This window comes from Pempheris klunzingeri, chromosome 17, assembly GCF_042242105.1.
Source record: "Pempheris klunzingeri isolate RE-2024b chromosome 17, fPemKlu1.hap1, whole genome shotgun sequence".
In the NCBI taxonomy this organism is placed as follows: Eukaryota; Metazoa; Chordata; class Actinopteri; order Acropomatiformes; family Pempheridae; genus Pempheris; species Pempheris klunzingeri.
Window position 1 is genome coordinate 3,877,380 of NC_092028.1, and position 12,679 is coordinate 3,890,058.

A 12,679-nucleotide genomic window follows, 5' to 3' on the forward strand; every position below is an offset into this window, starting at 1 on the left:
TGACTGTGTGAATGTGTGGGTGAGTGGACCAGCTGTTATGTAGAAGATGTTTACCAAGCGTGAGTCTCCTGAGCCCACACAGAGTCTCACCTCCACTGGCTGTGTGTTCCCAGTTCATGTTACCTAGAGAGCTGCTCATGAAATGTCAATTATGAGCATTGCACATGTGTGGGAGCACACACTGTTTAATCCACCTGTTGTATCAATAGGACCACACACAGCTGCTGTGGTCTAATCAATTTACCTGCAAACATCCATCTTCACCCAGTTTTAATTGTTTCCTGATGACTCATCATCACATGTCCACCTCTGTCCCATCTGTTTTTCATTATTTTATCTATATCCGGTGTTTTTTTTTTGTCTCTGCCACTCATCCTCTTAGTGTTACCTTTACCAGCTTCCAGTGTTTTTGCCTGCAAACAGGGTGATGGTCACTAGACATTAAAGTGTTGTATGGTTTCTTTGTAGCAGTTTCAGTTTTTCAGTGTGACAAACAAACAATCGGACTAGATTCTTTCCTTTAAAATACCACAAAATACTGAACAAACTAAAACTAAAAACTCATGTACTTTCTTGAAGGTACCACATTTAATAGTTTTATTGTTATGCTTACAAATCACTAAATTAGTGCATCATTACCCTCACGAGCACTATTTCAGCATAATAGTGAAATATATTTCTGTGTGATAACCAGTAGTAGTAGTTGCAACTGTCCTTTCTGGTTTGTGTGTGTTTTGAGTAACAACATTTTAGAAGATTTTATATAATTTACAACTAAGAATTTCAATGTAATTTGTATTTGGCTACCTGACATGTCCCTTAAACCAAAATAAAATCTGTAGAGACTACCCAGAAAAACTACTTGACACAAACACCTAAAATATTTTCAGTGTGCAAACAGGCAGTTTTTCCTATAGAGAAGGAAGCCTGCTTTTGATGTCAGCAGCACTTAAACATTAGATGTAAGCTTATTGTTGTTGTGAAAATCTCAACACTTCCTCGTGTCCTTGGAAAGACAGATGTGTTTGTTGTTAATTTCATTTCTGTTTCTTCAGATATGGGGATATAGCTAATTAATATTTCCCTCCCACAGAACAGATGGGCGGGAGCTGAGGCCGCAGAAGGACAAAGCGACAGAACAGAGCACATCCACTGCTGTCATCTCACTTCCCGGGCTGGAGATGATGGACGAGATGTGGGAGAATGGCAGCTTCGCCAGCCCCTCGCCTGGACTCCCCCTGTTTCTGTTCATGTTCAACGACAGCGATCTGAACGAGACGCTGGTCAACTCCACCAACTCCACCGGCCCAGATGTCTCTTCGGGTCCCAGTGTGGCAGGGGTCCTCATCCCACTCATATACATAATTGTTTGTATCATCGGCCTGGGTGGAAACACTTTAGTGATTCACATCGTGCTGCACTACTCGAAGATAGAGTCAGTGACCAACATCTACATTCTCAACTTAGCCATCGCTGATGAGCTTTTTATGCTTGGTCTACCGTTCCTGGCAGTTCAGAACACCCTCCAGTCGTGGCCGTTTGGCTCCTTCATGTGCCGTCTGGTCATGACTGTGGACTCCATCAACCAGTTCACCAGCATCTTCTGCCTGACCGTGATGAGCATCGATCGCTACCTCGCAGTAGTTCACCCCATTCGGTCTTCAAAGTGGCGACGCCCTCAGGTGGCCAAAGTGGTGAATGGCACTGTCTGGGCTCTGTCGTTTCTCGTTGTTCTACCAGTGGTGATCTTTGCCAACATCCTGAAGGCAGGAGGTACCTGTAACATTGCCTGGCCACAGCCAGCTAAGATCTGGCAGGCGGCTTTTATCATTTACACCTCAACGGTTGGATTCTTCTGCCCTCTTCTTATCATCTGCCTCTGCTACCTGCTCATTGTCTTCAAGATCCGCAGCTCAGGCAAAAAAGTTCATGCCACCTCAACCAAGCGAAGGAAGTCGGAGAGAAAAGTGACGCGCATGGTTGTGATCGTTGTTGCCGTGTTTGTATTCTGCTGGCTGCCTTTCTATGCCCTCAACATTATCAACCTATTGGTGTCTCTGCCCGTAGACTACCAGGGTCTTTACTATTTTGTGGTAGTGCTCGGCTACGCCAACAGCTGCGCCAACCCCATTGTCTATGGCTTCTTGTCAGACAACTTCAAGAGGGGTTTCCGGAAAGCCCTCTGCCGCTCCACAAGGAAGGTGGAGAACCACGAGCCCATGGAGCGCCAGCAGCAGCAGGAGGAGGGAAGGACGGCCCTCATGCCCAGGGAGAGCCTGAGACGAGCAATCAGGGATGAAGAGGACGATGATGAGGAAGACATCTCAGAAATTACTGAAATCTACAGAATCGCCCAAAATGGCAACAGCAACTTCCAGCCACAGAGTTCACAGCCGTTGATTTCAGAGAAAGGAGCGACTCCAGGGGCAACAGAGATGTCGTCCCCAGATAAGAAGCTCGGTGACACGAAAGGCAAAGATCCAGTCAACGGGTCCACACTGACTGTACCACTGCTGCTGAATGGAACCAAAAATGGAAGCATTAAAACTCTGCCTGAGGAAAACCTGGAACAGAGCACGTCTTTGGAGATAAGTTACTTATAGTGTAAAATCTGGACTGTATGTTACTGTGAAGTGAACTCAGTATTACAACACAGGGCAGCCTGCCTCTAAAGGCCTCAAAAGACCATTTAATAAATACATAAAGAACACTCAGACAGGCCTTAGAATCGATATTTTTTGATCAATGGACTAATCAATAGTCTAATGGACTTTAGCATTTAGCCCAGTTTTACCAACATACAGAATGTATTACTGTTTTGTATATATACGCATGACTGAATGTATAAAGTTGTGCCTTTATTTACTTTTATCACATGTATCTTGCTGATCGTTGTACTTGTAGCCTATTTAGTCCATATTGTGAAAATCATTTGCTCAAATTTAACTGTATTTAAGCTTAAATCAACATTTACTGCTACCAATTAGATATTATCTGAATGACTACATTGATAATGTGTATAATTTTAGATAGGAACCCAATGTCTGTAAGCCCATCACCTATTCATTATGTTTATCTACTGGCCAGTTGTGTTTTAAGGGAACTGCAATTGTTGCCAGGATTATGTTCATAAATTGCAGGGAGGTGGTTGGGGTGGATGGTAGGTGTCCAAAGCGTAGGACAAGGTCACATCCTGAGTCACATGTGTTTTGTGGTTCAGACAACAAAACCACTTTGGTTAAGGTTAGGGAGTCATTGTAGTTTCAGTTAAATGTTAATAAAAATGTAAGCCAAGACCATAATCCTTTCCTAGCAACAGGCCTCCTGCATCTTTGTAATCTAATATTAAACCTTGCTTACTTTGTGTCTTTGATTCACCAAACTCTCTCAACTGGACAAACTTGACTTCTCGAATGTTGTTTTCAGTTTAAGATTATGGGCAAAAGTTCCTTGTTTTAAGAGTTCTTGCAGTAATAAATGGAATAGTTTTTTCTTTGGCTGATCGAAAAACAATCCGATCTTTGACTTGACTTGACTTGACTTGACAATCGTGATACAATTCCTATCATGAGTTTTGTGATCTGTTGCAGCCTCTAGTTATACGAGATGATGATGGATTGAAACCTGCAGATGACTCTGTCGGAGTCGAACAGTGACTACTGACGTGTAAATTACTGTGCCTAAATATGCTGATAGATTTATAAAGGAACCCATAAATCAGCAAGCCTTCATATGGAACACTGAAGAATTTAGTGTTATTATCTTTATCTTTGTTATATATTTCATTTCAGTTCATTTTGGTGTCCGATTTAAATTCACTCAAATTATTAATGATTTCAGGTACGTGCTTTGTTCTTTGTAGATAGACAGACTGTGTGCATAGGATGAACATACACATGGATGGTCTGGACACATTTTATTTGTAACTCATTCAAAGTACAAATTCTCTTAGATCACTCATATGTGCCATTTGAGGATGAATCTGTGTTTTGCACAAGGTCAGATGTTTCTTGATCATGTTGATAAAAAGGTAATTCTGGCAGTATTACATTTCCTTGAAAACTTAGTTGCTCTTGTCATCGAATGTATCCAATCATTGTATGTGAATATTGAGTGTTCTTTGAGAATAATCCAAGATGTAGCTGAAAACGTGACTGTGGTGAAGGATTTACTTTGTCTCTTACATTATGTCTAGGAAAATGCACAATTTGCTGAAAGGATCGAGTTGTGTGAGATAACCCTGCACTCTGGACGGAAGCTCAGAACTGAATTTTGTTGCACATTTGACGACGATCTGCTGCCTGTAGATGAAGATGGGCAGAAAGAAACACTCACAAAATGATGGAAGGACAACATTCCTTCCATCATTCCTGTAGATTATAAATTTAATTTCCTGTGAGGCAACATACTGTAATTGTGCATCAGTACAACATATATTAAAACATTTCATTCTTAAGAGTCTTATGCCAAGATAAGCTCTTTGTTCCATCCTGTACAAGTACAACACTGACAGCAATTAAAAGTTAATAATTTACCACCTTGTTATCAGAAAAGACTTTTAGGTGGTTCACTTAACATTGTTTAAAACAAACTTGGACTATAAATTACATTGTGTTCAAACCACAATGGCTTTGGCTGTAGTGTGCAAATTTATTACGTGTGTTTATTGTTATACAAATTGAAACTGACACATATTACTGATATGGGACCACATAGAGTACATTGGTTTTCTTTATCAGACTCACTACGTCTGTTCAGTACACAGTTCAACTACAGCTGCCCCACATAACGAACACACATATTTACTATCAGCTAAACTTACTGGTGGATCAAGGCTTCAACGGCTGATACTAGCATAGCACAGCTAAACCTCCCACTCAAACTGTTGGTCGGTTTGCATCGTGGGCAATGTAGGCGCGAGGTTTGGTAAGGAAGAAGACTGTGGGATTGCAGTGCTATAGGAGTGCAATGCTATATCAGTGCATTAGTAAATTAAGTTAACTGAGAAATAATAAACTTCATAATGTTATATGTATTTGTGACAGTCATTTGGGAAACTGGTCGTTTTCATGAAGTTTCATGAATATTATCACCTATAATTCAGATCATAGCTACACATGTAAGTCTAACAGCTGACTTGTCTTTTTCATTAAGTGAAAGCAGTAACAATGACACACTTTTAGTCCCTCATAGTCCCTCATAGTCCCTCATAGTCCACACTGTCCACACTACCGATGGTAGACTGCCATGACGTCCCCCTGTAGCTTTTGAGGCAAAGTGTCCTGGGGTATTTCTAGATTTCTCAGACTGTTCTTTGCAGACTAGAAGACAGAATTAATGGATTTTCTAAGGAAAAAGAAAAATAACCTTTGTTGCAATAAACACTATAAAGTGGAACCAGGATCAATAGAAAGTAATGAATAATAGCAGGTGATTGTACATGCAATTTATTAACTCAAAAAAAGTGGCTCTAGTGTTAAGTTACTCTTTAAGAAGAATAGTGGGATTCTGTAGTAATGCTCATCCAACTTTTAACCAGTGGTGGAACGTAATTAAGTATATTTGTATGATACTGAGTATTTAGTTTACCATTCTACTTCACTACAATTCAGAGGCAAATATTGTACTTTTGATTCCACCTTTATTTGGTAACGTAGTTACTTTACAGATTTTATTTAATAATGAAAATACAATCAGCAATTAAATCCTGATGTATTAATTCAGGTTAAGATAAGATTGTATTGGGAGAAATTCACAAACTACACAGAATATATTAAGTAAATAAAATTAGTTCCACTTTTACCAGCTGCAACAAGTGATGAACACATCGATACATCGATAATTATTATCCAATAACATATACATTATTCTGCATAATGAGTAATTTTGCTTTTGGTACTTTAAATATTTTAAGGCTAATACTGTTGTACTTTTACATAAGTAGAATGTCAAGTGCAAGGCCTTTACTTTTAACTGCATATTTCTACATTGCTGTACTGCTATTATTACTGAAGTAAAAGATCTGAGTACGTCTTTCACCTCTGCTTTTTGTACATTGTCATGTATATTCATAACTTCAGTCCACCACTGATGAGAAATAAATTTGCAGGTAAAAGAAATCCTAAATCACAACCAATAAGCCAACAACTCTCCATAATTCATCACAAACTCACCTCACTGCTGTTCATTCATGGCTGCTAACACACCTCACACTCTGATAGCAGCCACTTTCTATTTAGCTGGCTGTAAATACAGTGAAACAATGCTTCTGCTCAGAGTTACTGTGTTGCTGCTCCTCTCAGCTGGTCTTCAGCCCACACACCCACACACACCCTTCCGCAAAGATCCTCTGAGGAGCATAAAACCATCATTAAAGGCACATTAAAAAGGGATTTGGCTGGCTGATACTTTATTTGCCAGGCCCCCGGGGCGTGCGGTTTGATGAGAGCGGAGATTTGTTCAGGGCCAGTAGAGCTGCGAAAAGCCTGTGCGTGTTTGCTTCATTCTGTGTGAGTAAGCTGTTTGCAAGTGTTTGTGTATGTGTGTGTTCATCTATAAATATTGTTGGTCTGAGCTGCCTGCCTGTGTGATCCCCCCTCAGTGATCCCCACCTGTGCTTACAGCACCCGGAGAGGTGATAGTCTGTTGGTGTGTCTGCTGGTGGCTTCGCTATGACTCACTGTGATTCTCTGCCTACAGGCTCTCACCCACATACAATATGGACAACGCTTAAGTTAACTCTAATAGCCTATTATTCACTTTTTTTGGCAGGAGCAACTACGGAAACCCTGTGCAAACACTCTTGCCAACTCGCACAACAAGGTCCACACATGAGTCTAATGAACATTAATGCTTCCCTTTTGGATCAGATTAAATATCTCAGTCAAACCAGCTTATTCCGCTGCACACGTAGCTTATTCAAATGACCACGCACACAGAATAGTGTATTCATTTCCACAGTGTAATCAAGAGTTGTAAAATGATCCCTCTGGTAGTCTGTGATAAAGTTTGGTGGTGATTTAGGTGCAGGAACAGTTTCCCAAGGGGACAGAAATCCTCCTCACACCAGAGTACGCTGTAAAACATGTTTTCTATCACTTCTTATCACATTGTTTGGGATAAATTCAAACCATCAGAGCAAAGTGTGCAACATTATTTTGCTTGGTGCAGGTTGGTGTAGATTTTGTGTAATAAATATACTGGATTGTTTTTTTCCTGTTTGTGTTGCTGCAGGTTCAATATTTTGTGGCATAGTGACAAATCTGTCATTAAATATATCATTAAGATTTGAAGTAAAAAGAAATAAAGGAAGTGTTTTTGTGAAACTATCGACTCTTGTCTTAATTATCCTCACTATTGTAGGTAAACAAACTATAATATCCAACTGCAAATACTTGACATTTTGGGACATTTCTCCTTACCGAGACTTAGGTGACAATATTGATAACAAGCATTGTGTATTTATGGTAAAGCTACAGCTAGCAGCCAGTCCGCATAGCTTAGCATAAAGATTTGAGCAAAATATAACAAAATACACCTGCCAGCACCTTTAAAGCTCACATATATTGTCAGTAGTGTGGACGGTATGGAGTATATATATAGGTTTGTTTAATCTGAACAAAGACAGAAGTGTAAAAATATTGTGCCTTTTTCAGAGCGCTGTATGCCGGATTATTGGCTGGTTCCCTGTTTCCAGTCTCTGTGCCAGGCTAAGCTAAGCTAAGATAACCAACTGCCTTCATATTTATTGTACAACAGTGATAACAGTGTTCTCATCATCATTGGCAAGAAAGAAAATATTGAATTTATTTCAAGTCTCTGGTTACCGCTCTATAACTAGACAGGAGAGTGGAAGGGTTATGATCTGTGTAAAAGGTAACTGGCAATGATGGTCCAACATATACTTCAAAACACTTCTACCAACCGGTCAAACACTGTACTCAGGTGTGGAACATGAGCTTTGCATCTGTCATTGAACACCACAACATCATCCGAATAGGCTGCAACCCCATCAGCCCAGCTAACGCCATGTTTATAAGGCAATGATTGATTAAAACAATGAATAACGTAGTGCATTTAACTAAATAAAATGTGAAATTGGAGGGCTGACATGCTGTAGCGCATTAGGAGTCAAGAGTGCCACGAGAGGTTGCAACATAAATGGTTTACAAAGTTAAAGTAGAAACAACTTTTTTCCCTCTTTTTGTTACGGAAAAAAAATAGGTGGAGGAGGGGCACAGCTTCAGAGCTGGAGGTTGTGGAGACACAAATCGTGAGTGTTTGTGTGAGTGACTCAAACAAAAGTACAATTAAGGCTCTGTCATTGACATTGATGAGAGCGACACGTTTCACAGGCTCAACTAAAGTTTTTGTAAAAATACGAAAATACCCTGAGGCAGCACACTTTTTTGTGAACCACTGCTGTGTCTGTACTTTTACAATGAAAAAATGTTCTTTTTTGTGCTATAACTTGCGCACTGATGTTGCACTTATTGTTTCTATTTGTTATATGTACATATACATGTATGCACTAATGGCAAACACACCAAGAACAGAAAACAAAAACCTCAGGCCAACTTTAAGTATGAAGGTTTGTTTTTTAATTACTTGTAATACTTCTCTTTCTTTTTTCCAGTGTAGCATGAGCATCGGTTTCTTGCATCACCAAGGTATAATATAATTCATCCCCAGAGTAAATTTCAGTGGCCAAATGTTGTGGACAGTGGTCCTCCTGTGCATATTTAAGTCAGTGTGAGGACGTTAAAAGCCTTATCTCTGATCTACAGAAATAATTAGTCACATGGAGATACATAATGAATGGGACTTATTAACACGCTGCGTTCACCATCTGCTGTCAGCGCCACTCCAACTCTCCCTGAAGGACGACAGTGGGCATGTTTGATATGACTCACGACCCAGCTGCCGGGTGATGATGCAACATGGACAAAATGTAAAATGGTAGAGCTCTCTGGTGCTGTTGCTGCTTGATATCTCGCAGAGCTTATGGACATTATGTTCAGTTTACATCAACAGTTTGTGTCGGTGAACACAGATGTTGAAAAGGCCAGATGGCAGCATCATTCATCACCTGACTGAGTGAACTCCATGTGGAATATCTGTACACTGTATCTGACATCCATCACACAGACGGCCGTCTTTGTGTATATTAATCAGATTTCCTGACCTTTGCAAAGCGTGAATTACATCTTAATTGGATCCAGAGATTAGTTTAGAGAACACACTGGAGGTGTGACAGCAGAGAAGATCACTGTGTTTGCCCTTAGATGAGACACTCAGTTGTCCTTCTGGGAAAGTACGAGAGGTGGTGTGTTTCTGATTGACACTTCTAAAGACACTACTGTGAGTCTGTGTATGTAAGGAAGGTATACACAGTACACTAATAACCTGTATAACACAGCATTCAAAAGGCAAGTTAAGACACACTGACTGCTAATGAATGAAGCTTGAGTGGTGTGTCTTTATACCCTGACGAGAGAGGGTGCAGACACCCAGCGGTAGCGAGCAGAAAGTTGTGATGCATTCATAGTGACACAGCTCAAAATCCTGCTTAAGATTAAAATACTTTTATTGCGGGAGTCAGATTTAGATTTAAAGCTTCGAAGAATGACTAATAAATGCTGCTCATTTTCTAGCACGCACTTCGGCTTATCTCCACTGGGCCGTGGAGCCATAATAAAACGGTCCAAAGTCCCACAATCCAACTTGTGTTCTCTGTGAGTAACATGTACCCAAATAAATCCACACTAATCATAAACAAGATCATTATGGTAGCTGCATTTAGCCAAGTAAAAGATTTAATAGGAAACTTCTGGATTCCCAGTTTTTACACCATTTGTTCATCACAGGCTTTTATTTTGGTGAAAGAGTAATGCTATGCTAGTTGTATGCAAGTTTTAACAATGTGCTCGTAGTGTGTAGTTTTCTCCTCTTGCCAAAAAATTTCAATACATTATTTGCAATACGAGTGTTTGAAATAAAACTCCAAACCATATTCTTAAGGCTGTGTAAACTACTAGTGTGCAACAAATAAACAACATAAAACACTGTAAAAAATGACAGCTTCCATGTCTGAGGTTGGGTCATGGGCAGCTGCTATTTATTCATCCTGGAGATTGTGCTGTTCACAGCCCTCGTTAAGAAAGCGGTCCTCAATATAAGTCCAGGGGACAGTGCTCTGCCCCTTCCTCTTCACCCTGCACACCTCAGACAGGTACAACTCTGGGAGGTGTCACCTCCAGAAGTTCTCCGATGACACAGCCATCATAGGGTGTGTGTCAGAGGGGAACGAACAGGAGTACCGGGAGGTCGTCACCAACTTCGTTGACTGGTGTGAGCTAAACCATCTTCAGCTCAACACCAGCAAGACAAAGGAGACGGTGATTGATTTCCGCAGGAAGACACCCTAGAACATCCAAGGACTGGACATTGGGAGGGTGGAGACCTTCAAATACCTGGGTGTTCACCTCAACAACAAACTGGACTGGTCACACAACACAGACGTCCTGTACAAGAAGGACCAAAGTCGTCTCCACCTGCTGAGGAGACTGAGGTCCTTTGGAGTGTGCAGGACTCTGCTCCGGACATTTTATGACTCTGAGGTGCCGTCTGCAATCTTCTATGCAGTGGTCTGCTGGGACATTAACGAAACTCTTTTTTTCTCTCCCCCCCTGCATGAGACTGTGGGGGCCCTCAGCAGCTCCTTCAGCAGCAGGCTGAGACACCCACCCTGCAAGAAGGAACGCTACCACAGGTCATTCCTCCCATCAGCCATCAGACTCTTTAACAGCAGCATCACTGGCTGATGTTAATACACTGAGAAACAGCCTATAGTCACTACATGGTAGCTGATTGGTGCTGTTTTTCACTCATAATTTCATACACCTCTCCATACTGTACATTTATGTTCATAGTGTAAATATTTATTTATTATCATTACAATATATATTTATTTACTATTACTATTTTTCTACTGTTGCTTATCTTATTTCTATTACTGTTTATCTTGCCCCTGCCTCTGTTGCTGCTGTAATATGTGAATTTCCCCTATGGGGGATCAATAAAGTCTATCTAATCTAATCTAATCTAATCTAATATGATAATGTCACACACACAGTACTTGCACGCACACACACACACACACACACACACACACAGTCTCGACATATCTGTCACAAGTTCAAATCCACTATGTTTTCACTTCCACAGATGGTGGGAGGACATGAAGACTGTTGTGTGGGTGTTTGCAGACAACAATAGCACAATTTGCGTGCTTTGCTCATATCATCAATATCTTATTACCAGAGCTAACTTTAGCCACACAGCAAGGGCGGACAGCAAAATGGATTCAGGCTTTCAGTCGGCAGAGCCAAGCCCTCTGGAAGTGCACTGGGCTGGAAATACAATTTGACATATTTGCCAAACAAAATCAACATGATTAAAACAGTGGCATCTGTCACTTTTTTTTAATAAAGATTTGTAATGTGAAAGTGACGTCTGTAAATCTGCAGTTTCTAATCATTCAGAATTTGATCCATTTGGTTCGATAACATTTGGAAAGTCTACGAGAATCATGCGATTATATCATTTTATCCCCATACATGTTAGCGGAAGGCTAGCTGGAAGTTAACCAGCTCTGCTGGCTGAAGACACTACATGTTCTGCTGTTGACATGCTGTGTGAAGATGTGGGTAATTTGATAAACATCAAATTGAGCTTTTTTGGCTGTATGCACCACTGAGCAACTGTCATAGAATGAACAAATCCCCGACTCCAATGTTGCATCCAGCTCTCTTTATACATCCATTTACTAAAATATAGAGCTAGAGGAAAATAGAAAGGATGTTTTTTTTTCTCTTAGTTTGAGTCTTTAGACACACCTGGGATGCATATTTATACTGAAAAGACATTTAAGAAGTGCATTTTCCTCAATATATCCCCTTTATACATGAGACATAGAATTATTAGTCTGATTATCAAAAATAATTATAACATGAGTATGTATAGAAAACAGAATTTCAGTGTTTTAAGAACAGTTTTCTACCTTGATGCTGGTGCGCAATCATGAATCACTGTCGCCCTCTAGTGGTCACAGAGAGGAATTACATCAAGGCACAACATCCGTTCAATCCTTCAAAATAAAACAATCTGTGTTTTGTTTTAGTGTGAACTGACGTTGCAGCCACTGGATCTTGTTACTGTTGTGGGCCGGACCTGGTTTTCCTCCAAAAAGAACATTAATAACCGTGATATATGTACTTCATTTCAAAAAGAAGTCTCCAAATGTTGTTTTCTATTGGAATAACCTAACTTCAGATCTGGACAGAGCCTACCTTCAAAATATCTGGTTATTAATCAGGTTAAGGAAATATCCTTCAAAATGATTCATTGTCATTATCTATATAATATATTATGTAAAACATTTATGAGCTGGTGTTGAGAACTGTGATGATCTATGTTGATGTTCCTACCCCTGGCATTGTTTATTCATGTGATGTCTGTGTTTGTCATGCTATTCGCCAATTAAAAAAAAATACTTATAAATAAATAAATACATTTGTATAGAATAAAAAGGAAAATGGGTGGGACGCACTTTCGGCTTTACGACAGCTGCTCTTGTAATACGGCAGGAGCCGCTTTCCGCTTTACAGCAGCTCGCCAC

The 12,679-nt window shown here is 40.2% G+C and overlaps 1 protein-coding gene across 1 annotated transcript; it reads left to right on the plus strand.

Moving 5' to 3' along the window:
- The first annotated feature begins 1,181 nt into the window (after positions 1 to 1,181).
- Positions 1,182 to 2,603, plus strand: sstr3 (somatostatin receptor 3). Its single transcript, XM_070847829.1, has one exon. The coding sequence runs from the start codon at positions 1,182 to 1,184 to the stop codon at positions 2,601 to 2,603; it is 1,422 nt and encodes a 473-aa protein (XP_070703930.1).
- The last annotated feature ends 10,076 nt before the right edge of the window (positions 2,604 to 12,679 follow it).

What these genes read in the sequence shown, in the direction of transcription:
- sstr3 (XM_070847829.1), top strand. Translation starts at nt 1,182, where the DNA reads ATGATGGACGAGATGTGGGAGAATGGCAGCTTCGCCAGCCCCTCGCCT.